The sequence below is a fragment of the Thamnophis sirtalis genome, unplaced genomic scaffold, assembly GCF_051295495.1.
Source record: "Thamnophis sirtalis isolate CommonGarterSnake01/CBP01778 unplaced genomic scaffold, rThaSir2_p1.2 scaffold_12, whole genome shotgun sequence".
Classification (NCBI taxonomy): Eukaryota; Metazoa; Chordata; class Lepidosauria; order Squamata; family Natricidae; genus Thamnophis; species Thamnophis sirtalis.
In genome coordinates, this window is record NW_028261392.1 from 49,364,807 (window position 1) to 49,383,181 (window position 18,375).

General features: G+C 38.6%; 2 protein-coding genes and 1 pseudogene across 4 annotated transcripts in view; 2 read left to right on the forward strand and 1 right to left on the reverse strand.

Annotated features, from left to right (window-relative positions):
* MAP3K15 (mitogen-activated protein kinase kinase kinase 15) overlaps positions 1-18,375 on the reverse strand; it is a 125,304-nt gene that overhangs the window by 17,384 nt on the left and 89,545 nt on the right. The window lies entirely within an intron of this gene.
* Positions 1-18,375, forward strand: part of PDHA1 (pyruvate dehydrogenase E1 subunit alpha 1) — a 37,823-nt gene that overhangs the window by 14,669 nt on the left and 4,779 nt on the right. For all 3 annotated transcript variants that reach the window (XM_087726376.1, XM_087726377.1, XM_087726378.1), the window contains 8 exons: positions 2,283-2,456; positions 10,857-10,983; positions 11,700-11,791; positions 12,270-12,362; positions 12,844-12,999; positions 13,096-13,167; positions 15,311-15,378; positions 16,770-16,878. In XM_087726376.1, coding sequence (XP_087582502.1) covers positions 2,283-2,456; positions 10,857-10,983; positions 11,700-11,791; positions 12,270-12,362; positions 12,844-12,999; positions 13,096-13,167; positions 15,311-15,378; positions 16,770-16,878 — 891 coding nt within the window. The remainder of the gene's footprint in view (positions 1-2,282; positions 2,457-10,856; positions 10,984-11,699; positions 11,792-12,269; positions 12,363-12,843; positions 13,000-13,095; positions 13,168-15,310; positions 15,379-16,769; positions 16,879-18,375) is intronic.
* LOC148043328 (uncharacterized) lies at positions 2,466-7,297 on the forward strand (annotated as a pseudogene).

Sequence of the window (18,375 nt, forward strand, 5' to 3'; positions counted from 1 at the left end):
AATTATGTTAAAACTTTTTATGAGCTGGTGTGAAATATTGATCTTACAATTATACTGCAGATATGAGAAGAGAGTATAATGGCCATAAATTGGGAATGTGGGAGCCATTGGAAGCCTGTTTGGTTTTGGTTTTTGGTTTTATTAGCATTTGTAGGCCGCCCTTTTCCCTGAGGGGACTCAGGGCGGCTCACAGAAAACCAGGGAGAGGGGAATACAACATTAAGACAACAACATATAATAAAATAGTAAGCAACATCCATTCATCATTCGGGCGGGGTAGCGATTCTTATCCCCAGGCCTGACGGGCGAGCCAGTTCTTCAAGGCAGTGCGGAAGGCCTGGACGGTGGGGAGGGTACGAATCTCCACGGGGAGCTCGTTCCAAAGGGTCGGGGCTACTGCTGAGAAGGCCCTCCTCCTTGTGGTTGCCAGCCGACACTGGCTGGCCGATGGAATGCGGAGGAGGCCTAATCTATGGGATCTTATAGGTCGTAGGGAGGTAATTGGCAGAAGGCGGTCTCTCAAGTATCCAGATCCACTGCCATGTAGGGCTTTATGGGTGATTAATAGCACCTTGAAGCGCATCCGGAGATCGACAGGTAGCCAGCGCAGCTCGCGGAGGATAGGTGTTATGCGGGTGAATCGGGGTGCACCCGCAATCACTCGCGCGGCTGCGTTCTGCACTAGCTGAAGTCGCCGGATGCTCCTCAAGGGCAGCCCCATGTAGAGCACGTTGCAGTATTCCAGCCTCGAGATCACAAGGGCCCGAGTGACTGTTGTGAGGGCCTCCCGGTTCAGGTAGGGTCGCAACTGGCGCACCAGGCGTACCTGGGCGAATGCCCCCCTGGTCACAGCCGTTAAATGATGGTCGAATGACAGCTGTGGATCCAGGAGGACTCCCAAGTTGCGGACCCTCTCTGAGGGGTGTAGAATTTGACCCCCCAGCCTGAGTGTTGGAATATTGGCCAAATCTTTGGGAGGGAAACACAACAGCCACTCGGTCTTTTCTGAAACCCCTATGATTTCACTGCTGCTGCTCTTTCTACCCCTCCCAGAATTTACCATCCCTTGGGAAGATGGCTATGTAATAGTTCCAGGATTGTGTGTATTCCATTTTCAAGATTGGGAGTGATACCAACCTTGATTCTTGACAGCGTGGTGTAGCCCCTACAAAAACAGGCTTGCATTCTCAGGGTCCTCCTGATTCATAGCTACTGCTGGAGGAGCAGGCTGAAACCACAACTAGAAGATTTTTATTAAGTTTCAGCATCAGGATACTTTGAAGATGGTTACTCAAGCTATTGTCACTTTGCACCTACATAATTGATCTGCAAGTTGATCTGCTTAGCACTATTTTTGAAAATAGGTTCAGCTGCTACAAAATTCACCTACCTCAATTACTACTAATAACACTACTGTAACAGGAGCTGCATTGATTATTGCAGTGATGTTGAACCTTTTATCCACCGAGTGCCCAAACTGTGCACGCTTACATGCCCAAACTGAAAGGTGGGACTGTGCGCTTGCAAGAGTATGTGCGCATGCGCAGCAGAGACCTGCCATAGGTTTGCCATCACATGATTACTGATTTCTAAGTGCAGTTCAGGGCGCTGATTATTTCTGTATAGTATACATAACTCAGAGCCTGAGTTTCTTATTAATTATAAATAATTGTGGCTGCTAAACCTAAATGAAAACAAGTATCTTCTATATGTAATTATGGCAGGAGATGGCATGTGAAGAGAGTCACTGACAAGTAAATATCTGGCCAGCCTTTTTCCTGGTCTCCACACACTGTCCGATCACTGCTCCTGCTCTAAACTTGGTCCAGATGCCCGGACTTCAGAGCTTTAATTGAAGATGGCCGCCACCCGCTCTGCTGGTCTAGAGAGCTTTGTTTTGGACCTGCCAAGGAGCTTGCCTTGCTCCTTGCAGTCACAAAATGCCTCTTTCTTGAGGACAGCTCTGGTCCAAGGGGCCTTCCGACGACGATTCGCCGGCTGGGGTTTTCGCAAGATTCCTCGGAGCTCGTTATTTCCCCTGCTGTTCTGCCGCGAAGCTTCCAGGTTCTCTCCCCATGGTTCCATTTAGTGGGGAAGTCCACAGGCAAAAGTACAGCAAAACTATCAAAATGGTGGATGTGATAGTTGATCAGAGCTCCTCTGTTTTTATGCAGTACTGCACTCTAACCACTGCACCACCTTGTCTCCTATGATGCTAAGTGTATGAAGATATGCAAATAATTTAAAAATACAACATGACTACTTGTCTTTATTATTTGCAGAAATATGACCTCCATCGCTTGGAAGAAAGTCCTCCTACCACAACTGTACTGACTCGAGAACAAGGTCTCCAATACTATAAGACTATGCAGACTATTCGGCGTATGGAACTGAAAGCAGATCAGCTGTATAAACAAAAGATAATTCGGGGTTTCTGCCATTTATATGATGGCCAGGTGGGTAGCAGATTTCATCAAATTTTCTGTTTCTGTTTTAATTAGGCTGTTATAGGTAAAAGAAGAATTCTGAAGAATTCTATGTCTTGGCTCTATAACTATAAATAAACAAATTCCTTGGTGGTTGAAATGCTGGAATTTTGTGAAGTATCTTCAGTGGGAATAGTTTGTAGTGTGTAGTTGGTGGAAACAATGTACTTTGATCAAATGGCTAGTACCAATATTTTTATTTTAGTTTGGTTACCCCTGTATGTTAGAGATTATACCATAGTACGTTTAAATTCTTCTGGTTGTTTCCCTTCTCCCATTTTTTAAAATTTATATGTATATTGTACCCTTAAGATTTTGCTCCCATAATCTTTGAAGAATTTTAATGATTTTTCCTAACCTGTTTATCATTAATATAATTACTGCATTGCAACTGCCTTTGCTAAGATTACTTATATATCTCTAGACCAGACATGTCAAACACAAGACCCCCAGGCCGCATCTGGCCTGCAAGGGGCCCAGATTTGCCCCAGGGGCTGCCCCGGAAACAGCAAGGGACCGGCTCCCACTGGGCCCAGCCCACCCCGGCGCACACACAGGAGGTGGTGAGCATGTGGGGACTGATGGAGTCTGGCAACACTAGCACACTTGGGGGACGCAGCCCATGTAGAGCAGGTGGGTTTGAGTGCTGCAACGGAGGCCTAGCCCCCCACGCCTCTGTGTGGGGGGAGGCCCATGATCCATCCTGCTGTTCGTTTTTGCTTGCCCACAGCCACCATGGGTGGAATGGAGCAGTTAGCCATGTGGCTGCCTGGTGGGCTAGAATCATATGCCTCCTCCTGTGCCTCTGCTTCCGACAGCTACCGGTGCCGCCACCATGGGGCTTATCCCCCACTGTCAAAACTTCTCCTGCAGACATGTGGGATGAGCCTCCCATCTGCCGCCCTACCCACAATGGCCCCAGGGAACGGGAAGGGCAGGGAGCCCCTGTCTCAAGAAACAGCCAGGGCTTCCATCCCTGCTCTGCGCCACCCGAGCCCAGCCCCAGAGGTGCTCCATGCTCCCCACACTTGCATATCTCGTGGTCCCACAACCAGGCCTCGGTGCCCACCCTGGTCCCACCCCCGATGCAAACAATGTCAAGCTGACTATGCCCACCCCGGCCACTCCCACCCAGTCAGCAGTGACCACCCAGCCACGTCCACCCCAGCCCCCGAGTGCAACAATCCTGATCCGGCCCTCAGTGAAATTGAGTTTGACATCCCTACTCTAGACTATACTTAAAAAATGAAATATGAAGGTTGGCGGGGTTAGCTGCCAGCACGAATGGCTGCTTGATCAGAGAGCTCCGTGAAGAGCAGCTGGATTTGGCATCCGGGGCGATTTCTGGAAAGTTTTTTTGTAAACCGAAGGTCTCCTGTAGGGAAGACTGAAGAGAAGGTTGGTTTGGCACGACCATAGGATGGCAATTCATGCTCTGCGCTTGAAATCTCCTTCATAACTCCGGGCTTGGAAGAGGGCAATCTATAAAGGCCATCCCAGAGTGCTGACAGCAGTTCAAAACATGCGAGGATTTATTACAGAGAAGCTGCTGGAGTCGCGGAGTGGCTTAACAGTTCCTGATCTTGGTGGAAGGTATTTTTATTCCAAAACAGCTCAAGAGTTTAAGGGCTCAAAGAAGGAGTGGGGTGGTTGTTTTTTTCTCCTCCCCCCTTTATAGTGGCGAGAGGATTATGCTGAGTGAAGGCTGGAGGCTATTCTTTTTTCTCTGAACTGTCTGAGGAGCTGAATCTAAATTTAATTAGTGAACACAATAATGGCTGTAAATAACTCTGACTACATGGATGCCTTCAGAGGGAAATGAGTTAAATTCTGAAGATTTGACGGAGAAAATATAAAAGCTGATTTATGGCAGTGTTCCCTGCTTTCTGGTTAGACTGTATCTGGTTAGCTGTGAAAGAGTGACATCTACTGGCGAAATCTGGAATCTTTTTTGGGGGTGATGTGATACGAGAGCCGACTATTGGAGAATTCTGATGTTAATCTTTGGATATTACTAAAAGAAACAACTAGAGAGAGAGAAAGAAGATTTACTGGACCAAGGGGACCCAGAATATTTTCATATAATTACTTAACTCAGGAGGGTCACATATAAGGTTGAACTTAAAGAATTGGAATTAATGTTATAATACTACTATCAAGGAAATATATTGTTATTGCCATTGGTATTGTTATTGCTATAAGATTATTAGTTCTACCAACTTTTGATATTATTGGCATTAGTATTGATTAATCAAGGAGATGGTTTGATTATAATTTAATCAATAACTATAAGCGATTCATTCTTAGAATTTACTCTTAGGTTAATAGAATAGATTAATAGAAATATAGGAATATTATAAGTGTGATACATATGTGTGTGTGTGTGTGTATGTGTGTATATGCATGTGCTAATTGATAAGTCTCTCTCATTCTCTTTCTATCCTATGATAGTTGTTTTCATATAATATACGAATCTTCTGATATATATAGAGTATACCACCCCTTAATACAACTTAAAATTGATAATTGAGTAGAGGAAGAGGGAAGAGGAGAGGGAAAGGGAGGAGAGGGAGAGGTAAGAAGGAAGAAAGGAAGGAAGAAGAAAGAAAGAAAGAAAGAAAGAAAGAAAGAAAGAAAGACAGACAGACGAACTGGAGACAGTTACGAGGGAGAGAAGAAAGTGGGAGTTTTGGAAAATAACTAAATTAGGGATCCAATTCTTCCAAAAAATGACAAGCGCTACAAATCTAACGAAAATTGGCACGGGGAGCAAGCTAGCATCTCAGCTGTCTTTAGCGGCCGCCAGCCCTTCGAACCAAAGATCTTCAGAGGATATGTTACAGAGAGAAAGATCCAATTCATCTAAGGAGCTTCAGATGATATTACAGACTATGCAAGAGGTAATGGCTAAAAATCACGAAGAATTAAAAAAGGATATTAGAGAAATAAGAAATGATACTGCAGAACTGAAGGAGAAGATGCAGAAGATGGATGATAAATTTGAGAAGTTCCAGGAACAGATCAATAAACACGAACAAAGAATAAACGTAATAGAAGGAAGGTTGGAGAGTGAGGGGGAAAAAATGGAGCAGCTGAGCTCTAGGCTGATCCAGGCAAACGAAGAACTTGAGTTAGCGGTCCTCACGTTAGAATCGGAAAAAGCAGCCCAATTTCTACGGTTTCAGAATGTAAAGGAAGAAAAAGGCGAGGATTTACCAGACACGATGGCAGACCTTATGGCAAAGGCTTTGGGAATAGGAAAGGACGAGATGGCAAGTGAGTTCGATGAGACATATAGAATCCAAACAAACTATGCAAAAAAGAACAATCTACTGAGAGAAATCCATGTAAAGTTTGCTAAAAAATCAATATGTGACGAGGTGTTGAATAGAACAAGAGATGATCCAATAATACACAATCAATGACAACTAACAGTCGTAAAACAGTTACCAAGGAGAATCAGAGAACTAAGAAGGCGCTATCAATTTTTAACATCTGTCCTGAATAAACATGAAATTAACTTCAGATGGCTGATGCCGGAGGGTATACTGGTAACCTGGAGAGATAGAAGATTAGAATAGACACAGTGGAACAAGCGGGAGATTTCTACAATAATCTTGTTGGGCAGGAGGATGAGGAAGACAAAGGAGAACAGTCGGGAGCAAGGATGCAAGGATTTAGGGCACAGATAAGAAGAGAAAAGGAACCAGTTGAAACAAGAAAGGGAAAAAAAGTTATTTTAGACAAAAAAGGAGAAGAACCAAAAGAAGTGAGAGAGATAAGGGCAACAAGAACCACATGACCTAAATACACATAGAATAATGTCTGGAGAAATCAAGATTCTATCATTGAATATCAATGGTCTAAACTCACCCCAGAAAAAGAAAACAACCTTTAATAAATTAAAACATTTAAATAATTGCAATGCAAGAGGTCCATATAACCAAATGACAGATCCAGATCTTAGAATATCCCAGATTGGGTAAACTTCACACAGCATTAGCTGATCAAAAGAAAAGAGGAATAGCACTATTTGTTAAAGACACGATCCAGACTAAATTAATTTATCATGATGAGGAAGGGAGAATATTAATTGTAGAAATAATGTTAAACAAAAAAAGGTGTTACTTGTTGTAATATATGCACCTAATGAAGGTCGGGAAAATTTTTATTATAGACTACATAGCATTATTCGAGAGATGGAAAATGAAAATATTTGTTTAATGGGTGATTTCAATGCTATAGTTGACCAGAAATGGGACTACAAAAGTGGAAAGAAGAAAAAAGGAGCTAGGAGAACTTTGCCAAGGTCATTCTTTCAAATGGCTGAAGAACTTAATATCTATGATGTATGGCGAGAAAGATGCCATATACCTTCTACTCGAATAGACATGAATCCTGGTCAAGGTTAGATATGGTCTGGATGTCGTTGGAGTTAATTTCGGAAGTGAAGGAGATAGACATAGAACCCAATTTATGGGCCGACCACAATCCCATGAGGATTATATGGAAAAAACAAAAGGGCAGTTATCGTTGGTTACTCAATAGAACAATACTAAAGGATCAGGAATATATTAAAAGAGTTAATCAGGAACTAAGACTTTTCTTCAAAGAAAATTGGCCAGGAGACACATCCATACAAACCTATGGGATACAACTAAGGCATTTATAAGAGGGGTCACAATATCGGCTACAGCTAGGAAGAAAAAAATTGAGAATCAAAAAATAAGAGAGTTGAAAGAAAGGTATAGAAATCTAGAGAGCGAACTTCAAAAGAAACCACAAAATAGAAGTATAAAAGGAAGTATGGAATTGATCAAACATGAACTGGCTATATTTGAAAAAGCAAAATTAGCACAGCCTATAAAAAAAGTAAAACAAAATTTCTTTAAGAATGCAAATAAACCAGGGCGGCGGCTGTCCTATAGGCTGAGGAAGCAAAAGCAAGAGAACTGGATCAATAAATTACAAGATGGAAAAGGCGAGATCTGCTACCAACTAGAGGAAAAGAAAAAGATTACCCAAGAGTTCTATGAACAACTATAGAGATTATATAAAGGAAGGAATACTACAATATCTGGAAAAGTCAGATCTGCCAAAGATACCAGAGGAAATAAAGGATATGCTCAATGAAGATATTAAAACATCAGAGATAATTGAAGCCACACAAAGACAAAAGAATAATAAAGCTGCAGGGCCGGATGGGTTGCCAGCAGAAATACATAAAGAATTCCAGGATGTGCTTGTTCCAACGCTGTTGGAAGTTTATAATGCTGTGCTGAAAGAGGCGAAGACACCATTATCATGGATGGAGGCTAATATTGTATTATTACGTAAGGTGGACACAGACCAGATGCTTATACAAAATTACAGACCAATCTGTAATCTGTTAAATGCAGATTACAAAATTTTTGCTCTAATAATAGCAGAACGGCTGAAAAAATTCCTTATATCATTCATCCACACAGATCAAAATGGATTCCTCCCCAGAAGAGAAATTAAAAACAATATGAGAATTATCCTGAACATTCTTGAATATTATGAAGTGCATAATGAAAAATAGGTTGCACTATTTTTTCTCGATGCCCAAAAGGCATTCGATAACGTGAACTGGGAATTTTTGCATCAACAATTGGAATACATGGAATGTGGGGATAAATTTATAAACACGATTAGAGCAATATACACAAAACAAAAAGCCAAAGTAATAATTAATGTTGAATTAACGCAAAGTATAGCAATCCAGAAATGTACAAGACAAGGTTGTCTCCTATCCCCGCTGCTGTTTATATTAACCTTAGAAGTTTTAGCCAGGAATGTACGTAAAGAGGAACAAACAAAGGGACTAGAAATAAAAAAGGAACAATTTAAGTTTGCAGGCCTTTGCGGATGATCTAGTGTTTGTGTTAAAGGATCCTATAAAGTCTGGTACAAAACTCATTGAGGAATTGACAGAGTATGGGAAAATAGCGGGTTTAAAGATAAATATGACTAAGACTAAAATGATGGTTAAAAATATGACCTCAAAAGCAAAAGAGGAGTTAACGAAGAAATTGGGTATCCAAATTGTCAAAAAAGTCAAATATCTTGGTATACATTTATCTGCGAGGTGTGTGACCATCAAAGAAGATAACTATACTAATTTGATCAATAAAACTAAGAATGACTTAGAAAGGTGGAAAAACCTACAATTGTCCCTGATGGGTAGGATCGCAGTCATAAAAATGAATATATTACCAAAATTCCTTTTCCTATTTCAGAATATCCCCATCAAATTAGAAAAAGGTTTTTTTAAGGATTTGAATCAACTGGTTTCAAAATTTATTTGGCAGGGAAGAAAACCAAGAATAAAACTCAAGGCTATGCAAGACACTAAGGAAAAAGGAGGATTTGGCGTACCAGATTGGGAACTTTATTATACTGCAGCCACTCTTACATGGCTAAGAGAATGGATAATGTTGAGAAATAAAAGATTACTCAAATTTGAAGGCCATGACCTCCAAGTAGTATGGCATGCCTTCCTTTGGTATGAAAAAGGACCTGCACATAAATATTTCAGTAGACATTATATCAGACAGTCCCTGTTATTAATATGGAACAAAATCAAACACGACCACTACACCAAAATACACATTTGGCTATCTACGATGGAAGCATACATACATCCAAATTTAATTAATATGGAATATATAGTTACATATAAAGAGTTATTGAACAGACGGGGAGATTAAAACTAGACTAGAATTGACATCACAAGGGGTACAAGTAGAATGGTGGTCTTATTTACAGATACAGTCAAGGTTTGCACAGGATAGGAAGAAGGAAGGTATTGCCAAAGACTACACAACATTAGATAAACTTTTGATACAGACAGAAAGCAGGCTGATTAAAGTGTTGTATAGATTTTTGTTGGAATACAAGCTAGAGGAGGAGCATGTCAAAGAAATGATGGTCGCCTGGGCACAAAAATTTCAGTTACAATGTGGAATTGGCTAAGTGGGAAAAACTTTGGATACTTAATCAGAAACTAACAATGGCTACGGCGTATAAAGAAAACCTTTATAAGATGTTCTACAGATGGCATCTCCCTCCAGCACGGCTCTCCAAAATGTTTAAAAATCTGGACCCAAATTGTTGGAAGTGTAAAAAAAAACACCAGGCACTTTTCATCATATGTGGTGGACGTGTAATGAGGCAAAAAATTATTTGAAAACAATTCACTCGTGGTTAGAACAAATGGTGGGAGACCAAATCTTGTTTAAACCCGAATTTTTTCTCCTAGGTATTAATTCCAGAGGGGTATAAGAAAGATACACTTTATTTAATTATTCATGTACTAACTGCAGTGCACATAACTTATGCACAATATTGGAAAAAAGAAAATATATCATCAGAGCTAGATATAATCAGAAAAGTGTTAGCCTGTGCGGAAGCAGATAGGCTCACTTTTGAACTTAAAAATAAAGGGGAATCAGAATATTTTGAAGTCTGGAATAGATTTTATGACTGGTATAAGACAAGGTGACAAGACTGGAACAAACTATGTATACTGTGATTGGACAGAAGGATTGATAATGTATTAAGTAGGCTAATTGTCAATAGTTGTGATTAGTTGTATATAATGTGAATGTATAGTCACTCCAGCCTCGCGGTACTGCATTGTTTTAAATGTAAAAATAATAAAAATATATTGTAAAAAAATTAAATATGATGAAATGTCGCGTAAAATACCTAAAATATAGCAATAAAGCAAAATATATAAAAAGGCTAGTATTTGTTTAAGTGTAGCATCTTTCTCAAAGGCCAAATTGCATTAAAATATTGTGAACTGACTAGTAACAAATTAGTAACTCTTCTTTGACTACAATCCTGTGTTGCAGAGGCTTAGTGCACTATAGTTGGAATTCAAGGTAGCTTCTTGACCATTTGTAAGACGGCTCCAGGAGGTAAATACTACAATACTTGAAGTGCGCCACATACTTATTCCTTCAGATAAACACCAGCCTCATCGGAATAGGCAAAGCATCTATTTTCCAGAGCTGGCTTTTTGGTTTCTTCTGAATCATTGTGCAAACTCAGTGTTAGACGTTGTATTATGGTATCATACATGCTATGAGTCGCAGTGGCGCAATGGTTAGAGTGCAGTACTGCAGGCTACTTCTGCTGACTGCAAGCAGCCTGCAATTTGGCAGTTCACCAGGTTCAAGGTTGACTCAGCCTTCCATCCTTCTGAGGTGGGTAAAATGAGGACCCAGATTGTTGGGGGCAATATGCTGACTCTGTAAACTCTTTAGAGAGGGCTGTAAAGCACTGTAAAGCGGTTTATAAGTGCTATTGCTATTGCAATGCTGTTGGTTTGTCTTTCCACAGGAAGCTTGCTGTGTTGGACTTGAGGCAGCCATAAATCGAACAGATCATTTGATCACTGCCTACCGGGCTCATGGCTTTACCTATACACGTGGTATTTCAGTTCGAGAAATTCTTGCTGAACTCACAGGTTTGTCTTGTAAAATGAAATATAAATATGGAAAGGACGAATGTCATTGAAGATAGATCTAGAATGGTTAAGTTCTTATCGCATTTCTACAATGAAAACCATCCTAATTTTCTTAGTATATCTTTGCTCAAGTGGATAACAGAGGTCATCTCTCTATCTATGCTCTGTATTTAGAGAAATCTGCACCACCATTTAAATATTTCTCTTGATGCAAGTAACATGTAAAATCTGGCCATTAACAGACAGCTTATAAAGAATGTTTATAATTTTTTTGACTTTTTGTCGTCTTATGGAATCCTATTAAAATTCCAATTAAGCAAAATGGATGGCATGCTAAAAAGTCCTATATACTATTCACATAGAGGGTGCAATGGCTTAGTTAAAAGAGACTAAGCTTGTCAGTTGGAAAGCTGATCATCCGTATTCAAGACCCGAGTGCCATGCAATGGGCTGAGCTCCCATTACTTGTTCCAGCTACGGCCAACCTAGCAGTTTAAAAACATGTAAACACAAGTAGATAAATAGGTACTACTTGGGTGGGAAGGTAACAGCATTCCATGCCTCTTAAGTGTATAATCGTGCTCCCTTGGCTAAGAACTGGAGATGAGCATTGCCCCCTAGAGTCACAAATGACTGGATGGGGAAACCTTTACCTTTATATTATTCATGTCAAATCTAGTAGAGCCCCAGTGTATACTGTATTTTTAATATTTCAGGTCGGATAGGTGGTTGTGCTAAAGGCAAAGGTGGCTCAATGCACATGTATGCCAAAAACTTCTATGGTGGTAATGGTATTGTTGGTGCCCAGGTAAGTTTCATTAATCAAACTAGCTTTTTATTGAGATGTGGATAAAGCTTTTTTCCCATTTTTTTTTTATTTTTAAACATTAATGTTTGTCATATTAGATTATTTCATTACTTTTATAATTCTGTGCAGGATGCTGTATCCTGAATACTTCTTTTTTGTAAACCTAACATTAGCTAAATTGCTGATTGCATAATGTAGGAACATGGCCACAAGGCATGATGATGATTATGACCAATTATTGCATGACTTTAAAGATGGATTAAATGAATTCAGGAAAAGGCAGCTTTATCAAGGGCACTTAAGATTCAGTGTTATTTCTGGTTGGTGGCATCACATCTCCATATATCAGCTTGGGGAAAACAATAGGAGATGGATATGGCTGATCCTCTGTGTGCAAGCAGTCTACACCTGATTGGCCATTATAAGAAAAAACAAGGTGGTTTAAGATGGTTTACCTATGGCATATAATATCTTATAGGTTCCTTTGGGAGCTGGTATTGCTTTGGCATGTAAATACTTCGGGAAAGATGAGATTTGTGTGACATTGTACGGTGATGGTGCTGCAAATCAGGTAAGTTTCCAGGTTTATTAGATGCATATTTCTATACAGCACTAGCCAATTTGACATAATAATATGCCTATATTTGCCTATTAAACACAATAGGTATGACAATACTAAGGCAGTTGGTTTTAGCTGGAAACTTCTCAGGAGTTTCTTCCCATGCTGCTGTAGCCCACAAACTCTACAATGTAGAAAATCTGATTATAGTAGTTTTCCTGTAATGAATTAAGTAAACGATTTGCACTGCAGAACTGCTGAAGATTTGATTGTAATTTCATTTGGATAATCTTTCCTTGATTTCCAATAAGAGGATTAACTAGCTAGTACTTCAGATAGACACAAGCAAATTGGACAACATCTGACAGTAAGATTGTATCTAGACTGAAAAGGGGATAATGACTTACCTGTATATTTCTTTATAATGTAATAGTTGCATTTGCAAGAATATACTGTACGTACAGATCTCTAAAATCTGTTAATATTCTTCCAGGGTCAAATATTTGAAACGTTTAATATGGCAGCCTTGTGGAAGCTGCCATGTATTTTTATCTGTGAGAACAATAGATATGGAATGGGTACTTCTGTAGAGAGAGCTGCAGCCAGCACAGATTATTACAAAAGAGGAGACTTTATTCCAGGTCTTAGGGTAAGATATTTACTATTCTCCATTTTTTAAAAAGAAAAATGAACATTAGAGTAATACTTTTGAGTACTCTTACGTTTTGTTTTGTTTTGCTACTAGGTTGATGGCATGGATGTTCTTGCTGTAAGAGAAGCTACAAAATTTGCTGCCGACCACTGCCGAGGAGGAAAAGTAAGTATGAGTAGAAATGACTATATTGCATGACTATATAGTGTATGTCTATGTTTGCATGTTTAAGGTAGGCAGAATTTCAGAGAAATGTATTCTGTTTCAAATAAATGTAACAATACTAAAGTAGGAAGTACTTTTAGCCCCATTTGCAAAACTACCTTGTGAGTTCCAAACCTAGTAATATGATGTAAATAGTATATGAATAATAGAAATTAACTCAAGGCTTGATTAAATCTTGCAGATTTGATCCAGTAGCTTTAGGGCTGTGATTATTATTGAACAATAAATCAGTTTCTACTTTTTATAAATCATAAACATGGTGCTTAATAGTGTGATTAACTAGTATGGTAATAAGTAAGTTAACTTCAGATGAAAAAATGAAGAGGCAGCATACTCAAAAAGGATACCATTAAATACCTGCTCAATTTTAGCAATAGCACTTATATACCGCTTCACAGTGCTTTACAGCCCTCTCTAAGCATATTTCCCCCAACAATTGAGTCAACCTTGAGCCTGGTAAGATTCAAACTGCCAAACTACTGGCAGTTGACAGTCAGCAGAAGTGACCTGCAGTAATGCATTCTAACCACTGCATCACCACAGCTTTCAATTATAACCAAATAAACAGTCATATGTGTCATTAAAGCTATGATTATCCAATAAACATCAGCACGAAGGTTGTGTGCACCTGTCATAGGTGAAATGAAGGAATATTCTGTGGCAAATGAAGATAAATATACATATCCGAGGATAATGTTGCAGGATCCTATCTAACTTGGTCACAAAAGGTTTACTCTTCTGAACTTTCGGGCTCACTCTGGAGCCCATTATCAGGGAACTTTTCTCTCTCCAGAAGTTGAGTGCAATATTCTGGTTCCCTGATGATGGGCTCCAGCACAAGCCTGAAAGCTTTGAAGAATAAGCCTTTGGCCCCGGTGACTGACAAAAATTGGATCCTGCAAGATATTCTGTGCTAAACTGCAAGAAGGACCTAATTGCAACATTGAGAAAGAATGCATATGGGTGATGGGAAGGCAAAATTTGGAGAAAAGAAGAACCTAGCATTGCTGGAAGATTTGGATTGGGGAAATGCAATGTGAAAGAATTATGTTACCAGTTCTTATAAGGCAACTTAAACATGCAACTTTACATATGGACTTTACATATGGACGTCACCACCAGTTTGATACCAGTTCATCACAGTAACTTTATATTGTGAACCACATAACCAAACAGAGCCTCTCATAACAGTTCTTGGCAAATCCATTTTTAAATTAAAAAGTTCAGTGTATATATAGGCATTCCTCAACTTAAAAGCACAATTGGGACTGAAACTTCTGCCAAGTAATGTGGTCATTAAGTGAGGCATGCCTGATTTTATGACCTTTTACTATAGTCATTAAGCAAATCACCACAAATCCTGTAGTCAGAAAGCAAATCTGACTTCCCCATTGACTTTGCTTCCCTTTGGGAAAGTCATAGATGGCGATTCCATGACCCCAGGATGCTGCAACTGTCATAAATACATGCTGGTTGCCAAGCACCCAAATACTGATCTTTTGGCTGTCGGGACATTGTGATGGTCATAAGACTGGTCATTAGTCACTTTTTTCAACATAACTTCAAATCATTGTTAAATGAATGGTCATAAGTCAAAGTGTACTTGTAGGCATCTGCCCTTCTCTATTAAATGAGGTTTGAGGGATTTTTCAGAGTTTTCAAAGCATTCAGAAAATAGGAATAAGAACTGCAATCAACAATTTAGTACAATTTAGCCAGCTCTCAAGAATAGTCTGTATTTATGACTCTTACAGAGAAATTATATAAATCCCAGTTATGCATACCAAAAATGGGACATAGTACGGTAGTAATTTATTCGGACCAAGTATAAGTTCCTGAAATTTTATTCAAGTCTAAACATTAAATATTTAATATAGCAAAGTACTTTAAACATATAAATGTCTTAGGGAAAATTGGTAATATTTTTGTTGCTGGCTTGATCAGACCTTGTTTTTTAACAGTGTAAGATGAAAAAAGTTGAGAGCTACTGGTCTAAATGATCATCTTAAACTGGCATGTCTGTATAAATTTAGCAAAATCAAGGCATTATTTTCAAAGTTATTAAAGACTTTCTTTTTAACAGGGCCCTATTGTGATGGAGCTACAAACATATCGTTATCATGGGCACAGTATGAGTGACCCTGGAATCAGGTACAGTAATTCTTTACTGTTGCATACATGGTTATTAGTGGTGAGAAAAATAATCATCCTGGAGCATAATTGAAGAAAAAGCAGAAAATGCAAATACTTTACCAACTAGAGGCATAAAATTTTGGCCAAGAGAATAAGACTACAAATCTCTTCTACTACATAAGCTTACATATTTTTAATCAAATCATTTTCTTAAAATGAGAAAATTAATATAAAGATTTTTCACACTGCAGGTTGTATCCTCTTCCTACCTTGCAGGAATCACATGATAAAAGCTTGTGAGGGCAAGGCAGGAGTGTTGTCAAAATACATACTAGGCATTGGATCCTACTTGGCTTGTTTAAGCTAGCTGTAGGCTTGCCTGAGCAAAATAGAAGTGAGTTTTAACAGCTCTCCCATTTTGCCTGGCATGCCTGCAGTAGATGGTTACATTACTGGAAGTCTGAGAAGTCATGTATTAAATTAAAATTTAATTATTAAATTAGGTAGTATATTTATTTCTTACCCATCCCTACTTCAATAAACGGGGGTATCATTTTAGGGGGCTTGGCATTGGAGTATTTGCAAACTAATAATAAGGGGCTAACCAACATCTTATGCAAATATGGCCCATTAGTATGAATGATTTGTACACTTTCCTGTTAATCAAAATAGTCAACGCAAAATATGATTTAGACATGGCTTAAGCAAACCATAATCTTACAATTGTTTTTATAACTGTAAGGTGCAGCTTGAACACACTTCTCTACATGAGAAGCTTAGATGACTGTGTACATGCATACCTAGTCATATTTCACAGTTTCTTCCCTATTTATTTTCACTAAATTCTGAAAGTTTTCTCTGCCATTTTATAATACATTTTGTAAATGGCCAAACTCAACCAAATTTAGGACTGTTTTTAATAATGCACTTACAGTTTGCATCCCTTGCATTGGATTAATTTTACACTTTTATTGTTTTTACAATTTGAGGATTTATAGTAGAAACAATTAATATATATTACAAAAGTATAACAAGCCGTGCCACGTGTACAAAATGTAAATCTGCATGTAGACTTTTCTCATTTCAAATCAACAATCCGTTTTTAATCAGACATATTATAATTTAATTGATAGCATTGATTTCCAATCCTGAATACATATCTTAATTTCGCTTAGTTTGTTAGAGCAATGAAAGGCAACGAATTTTAAATGTAAGAGGAGTCTTTTTCCTGCTGTCTATATTCATATTTTACCTTAAATAATATTCTTGCCCCTGCAGAACAAAGCCTTGAATATCTTACCATTTGCCATATAAATGCCATAAATGACATAATCTTTTTTCATTATATTATTAACAATTTATTGGCAGAAACTGTTTTCATATGGTTTTGTAATTGGCTTTTTTTACAGTTACCGAACAAGAGAAGAAATTCAAGAAGTAAGAAGCAAAAGTGATCCTATTACTCTCTTAAAGGACAGAATGGTGAACAACAACTTAGCTAGTGTGGAGGAGCTCAAGGTAATATTTTTTCTTTTCACAGGTTGTGAAAATTAGATAGAAAAATCTTTTTCTCTGAATGATTAATCATGAGATGGAGGTACAACTAGTCCTCATTTAATATCCACTTGTTCAAATCAAAGATGTAACTACCTTGCTAAAATAATCAACCCCACGGATTATTACCCCTTTCTTCTACACTTGAGGACCAATGACACAATAATGAATCTGAAAATAATAACAGATTACAAACAACTAGGGAAGAAAGTTAATGAATTAGGAGCACAAGTGGTGTTTCCATCTATACTTCCAACAAAAGGCCAACATCCATTGAGGAAGAAAGGATTTTAGAAATGAAATACTGGCTTAAAAACTGGTGTCTTTAAGAGAACTTCAGCTTCTTAGACTATGACCTGCATTACCTACATGAAGCGCTACTGGCAAAGGATGGATTGCACCTCACAAGAACTGCAAACAATATATTCAAAAAACAACTGGCCCATCTTATCAAAAGGGCTTTAAACTAAAATTGAAGGGGGCAATCTTCATGACCTTTAAAACCTAATTTCAAGCAAAAACCACTATATAACCAATCACATGAGAGAGTAAAGAGAAAGAAGAAATTAAAAAAGAAAAAGATAATGAAGTAGAGAGTGATGGGTCCATATGGGTCAATATAAGAAGAAAAAAGAATGACATTGCTAACAATATGCTACAGGCCACTCAACCAAGCAGAAGAAATAGATGAACTCTTTCCTAAAAAATTAATGTAGGAAACACACATAATAGTAATAACTATTTAACTACCCTGATATCAACTGGGAGACAAACTCTGCATCAAGTGGAAGATTGAACAGAATCCTAATCAAATTATCTGACAACTTTGTTATCCAAAAGGTAGAGGAGGGAACTAGAGGAAAAGCTATATTGGACCCAATTCTTACTAATAGAGAAGAAGTGATAGAGAGTTGAATTTGCCAGAACTTTGGGTGAGAGTGACCATGTCATATTTGAATTCAGTATTATGCAAACACAAGCAATAGAAAGAATAGCATAGCATAGCATAGCATAGCATAGATTAGTTGGAATGGATCTTGGAGGTCTTCTAGTCCAATCCCCTGCTTAGGCAGGAAAGCCTATACCATTTCAGACAAATTGTTATCCAATCTCTTGTTTAAAACTTCCAGTGTTGGAACCTTTACAACTTCTGGAGGCAAGTTGTTCCACTGATTAATTTTTCTAACCATCAGAAAATTTCTTTGTTCTAGGTTGCTTCTCTCCTTGATTAGTTTCCATCCTTTGCTTCTTGTCCTGCCCTCAGGTTATTTGGAGAATAGCTTGACTCCCTCTTTGTGCCAGGGCTGAGCCCTGAATCTCAGGCCCTGAGATACTGGAACATTGCTATGTCTCCCCTAGTCCTTCTTTTCATCAATTACCCAATTCTTTATATGTTTAGCCTCCAGTCACCTAGAATATAATCCAACCAGTGTCCTAAACTTTAAAAGAGCTGTTTTAAAC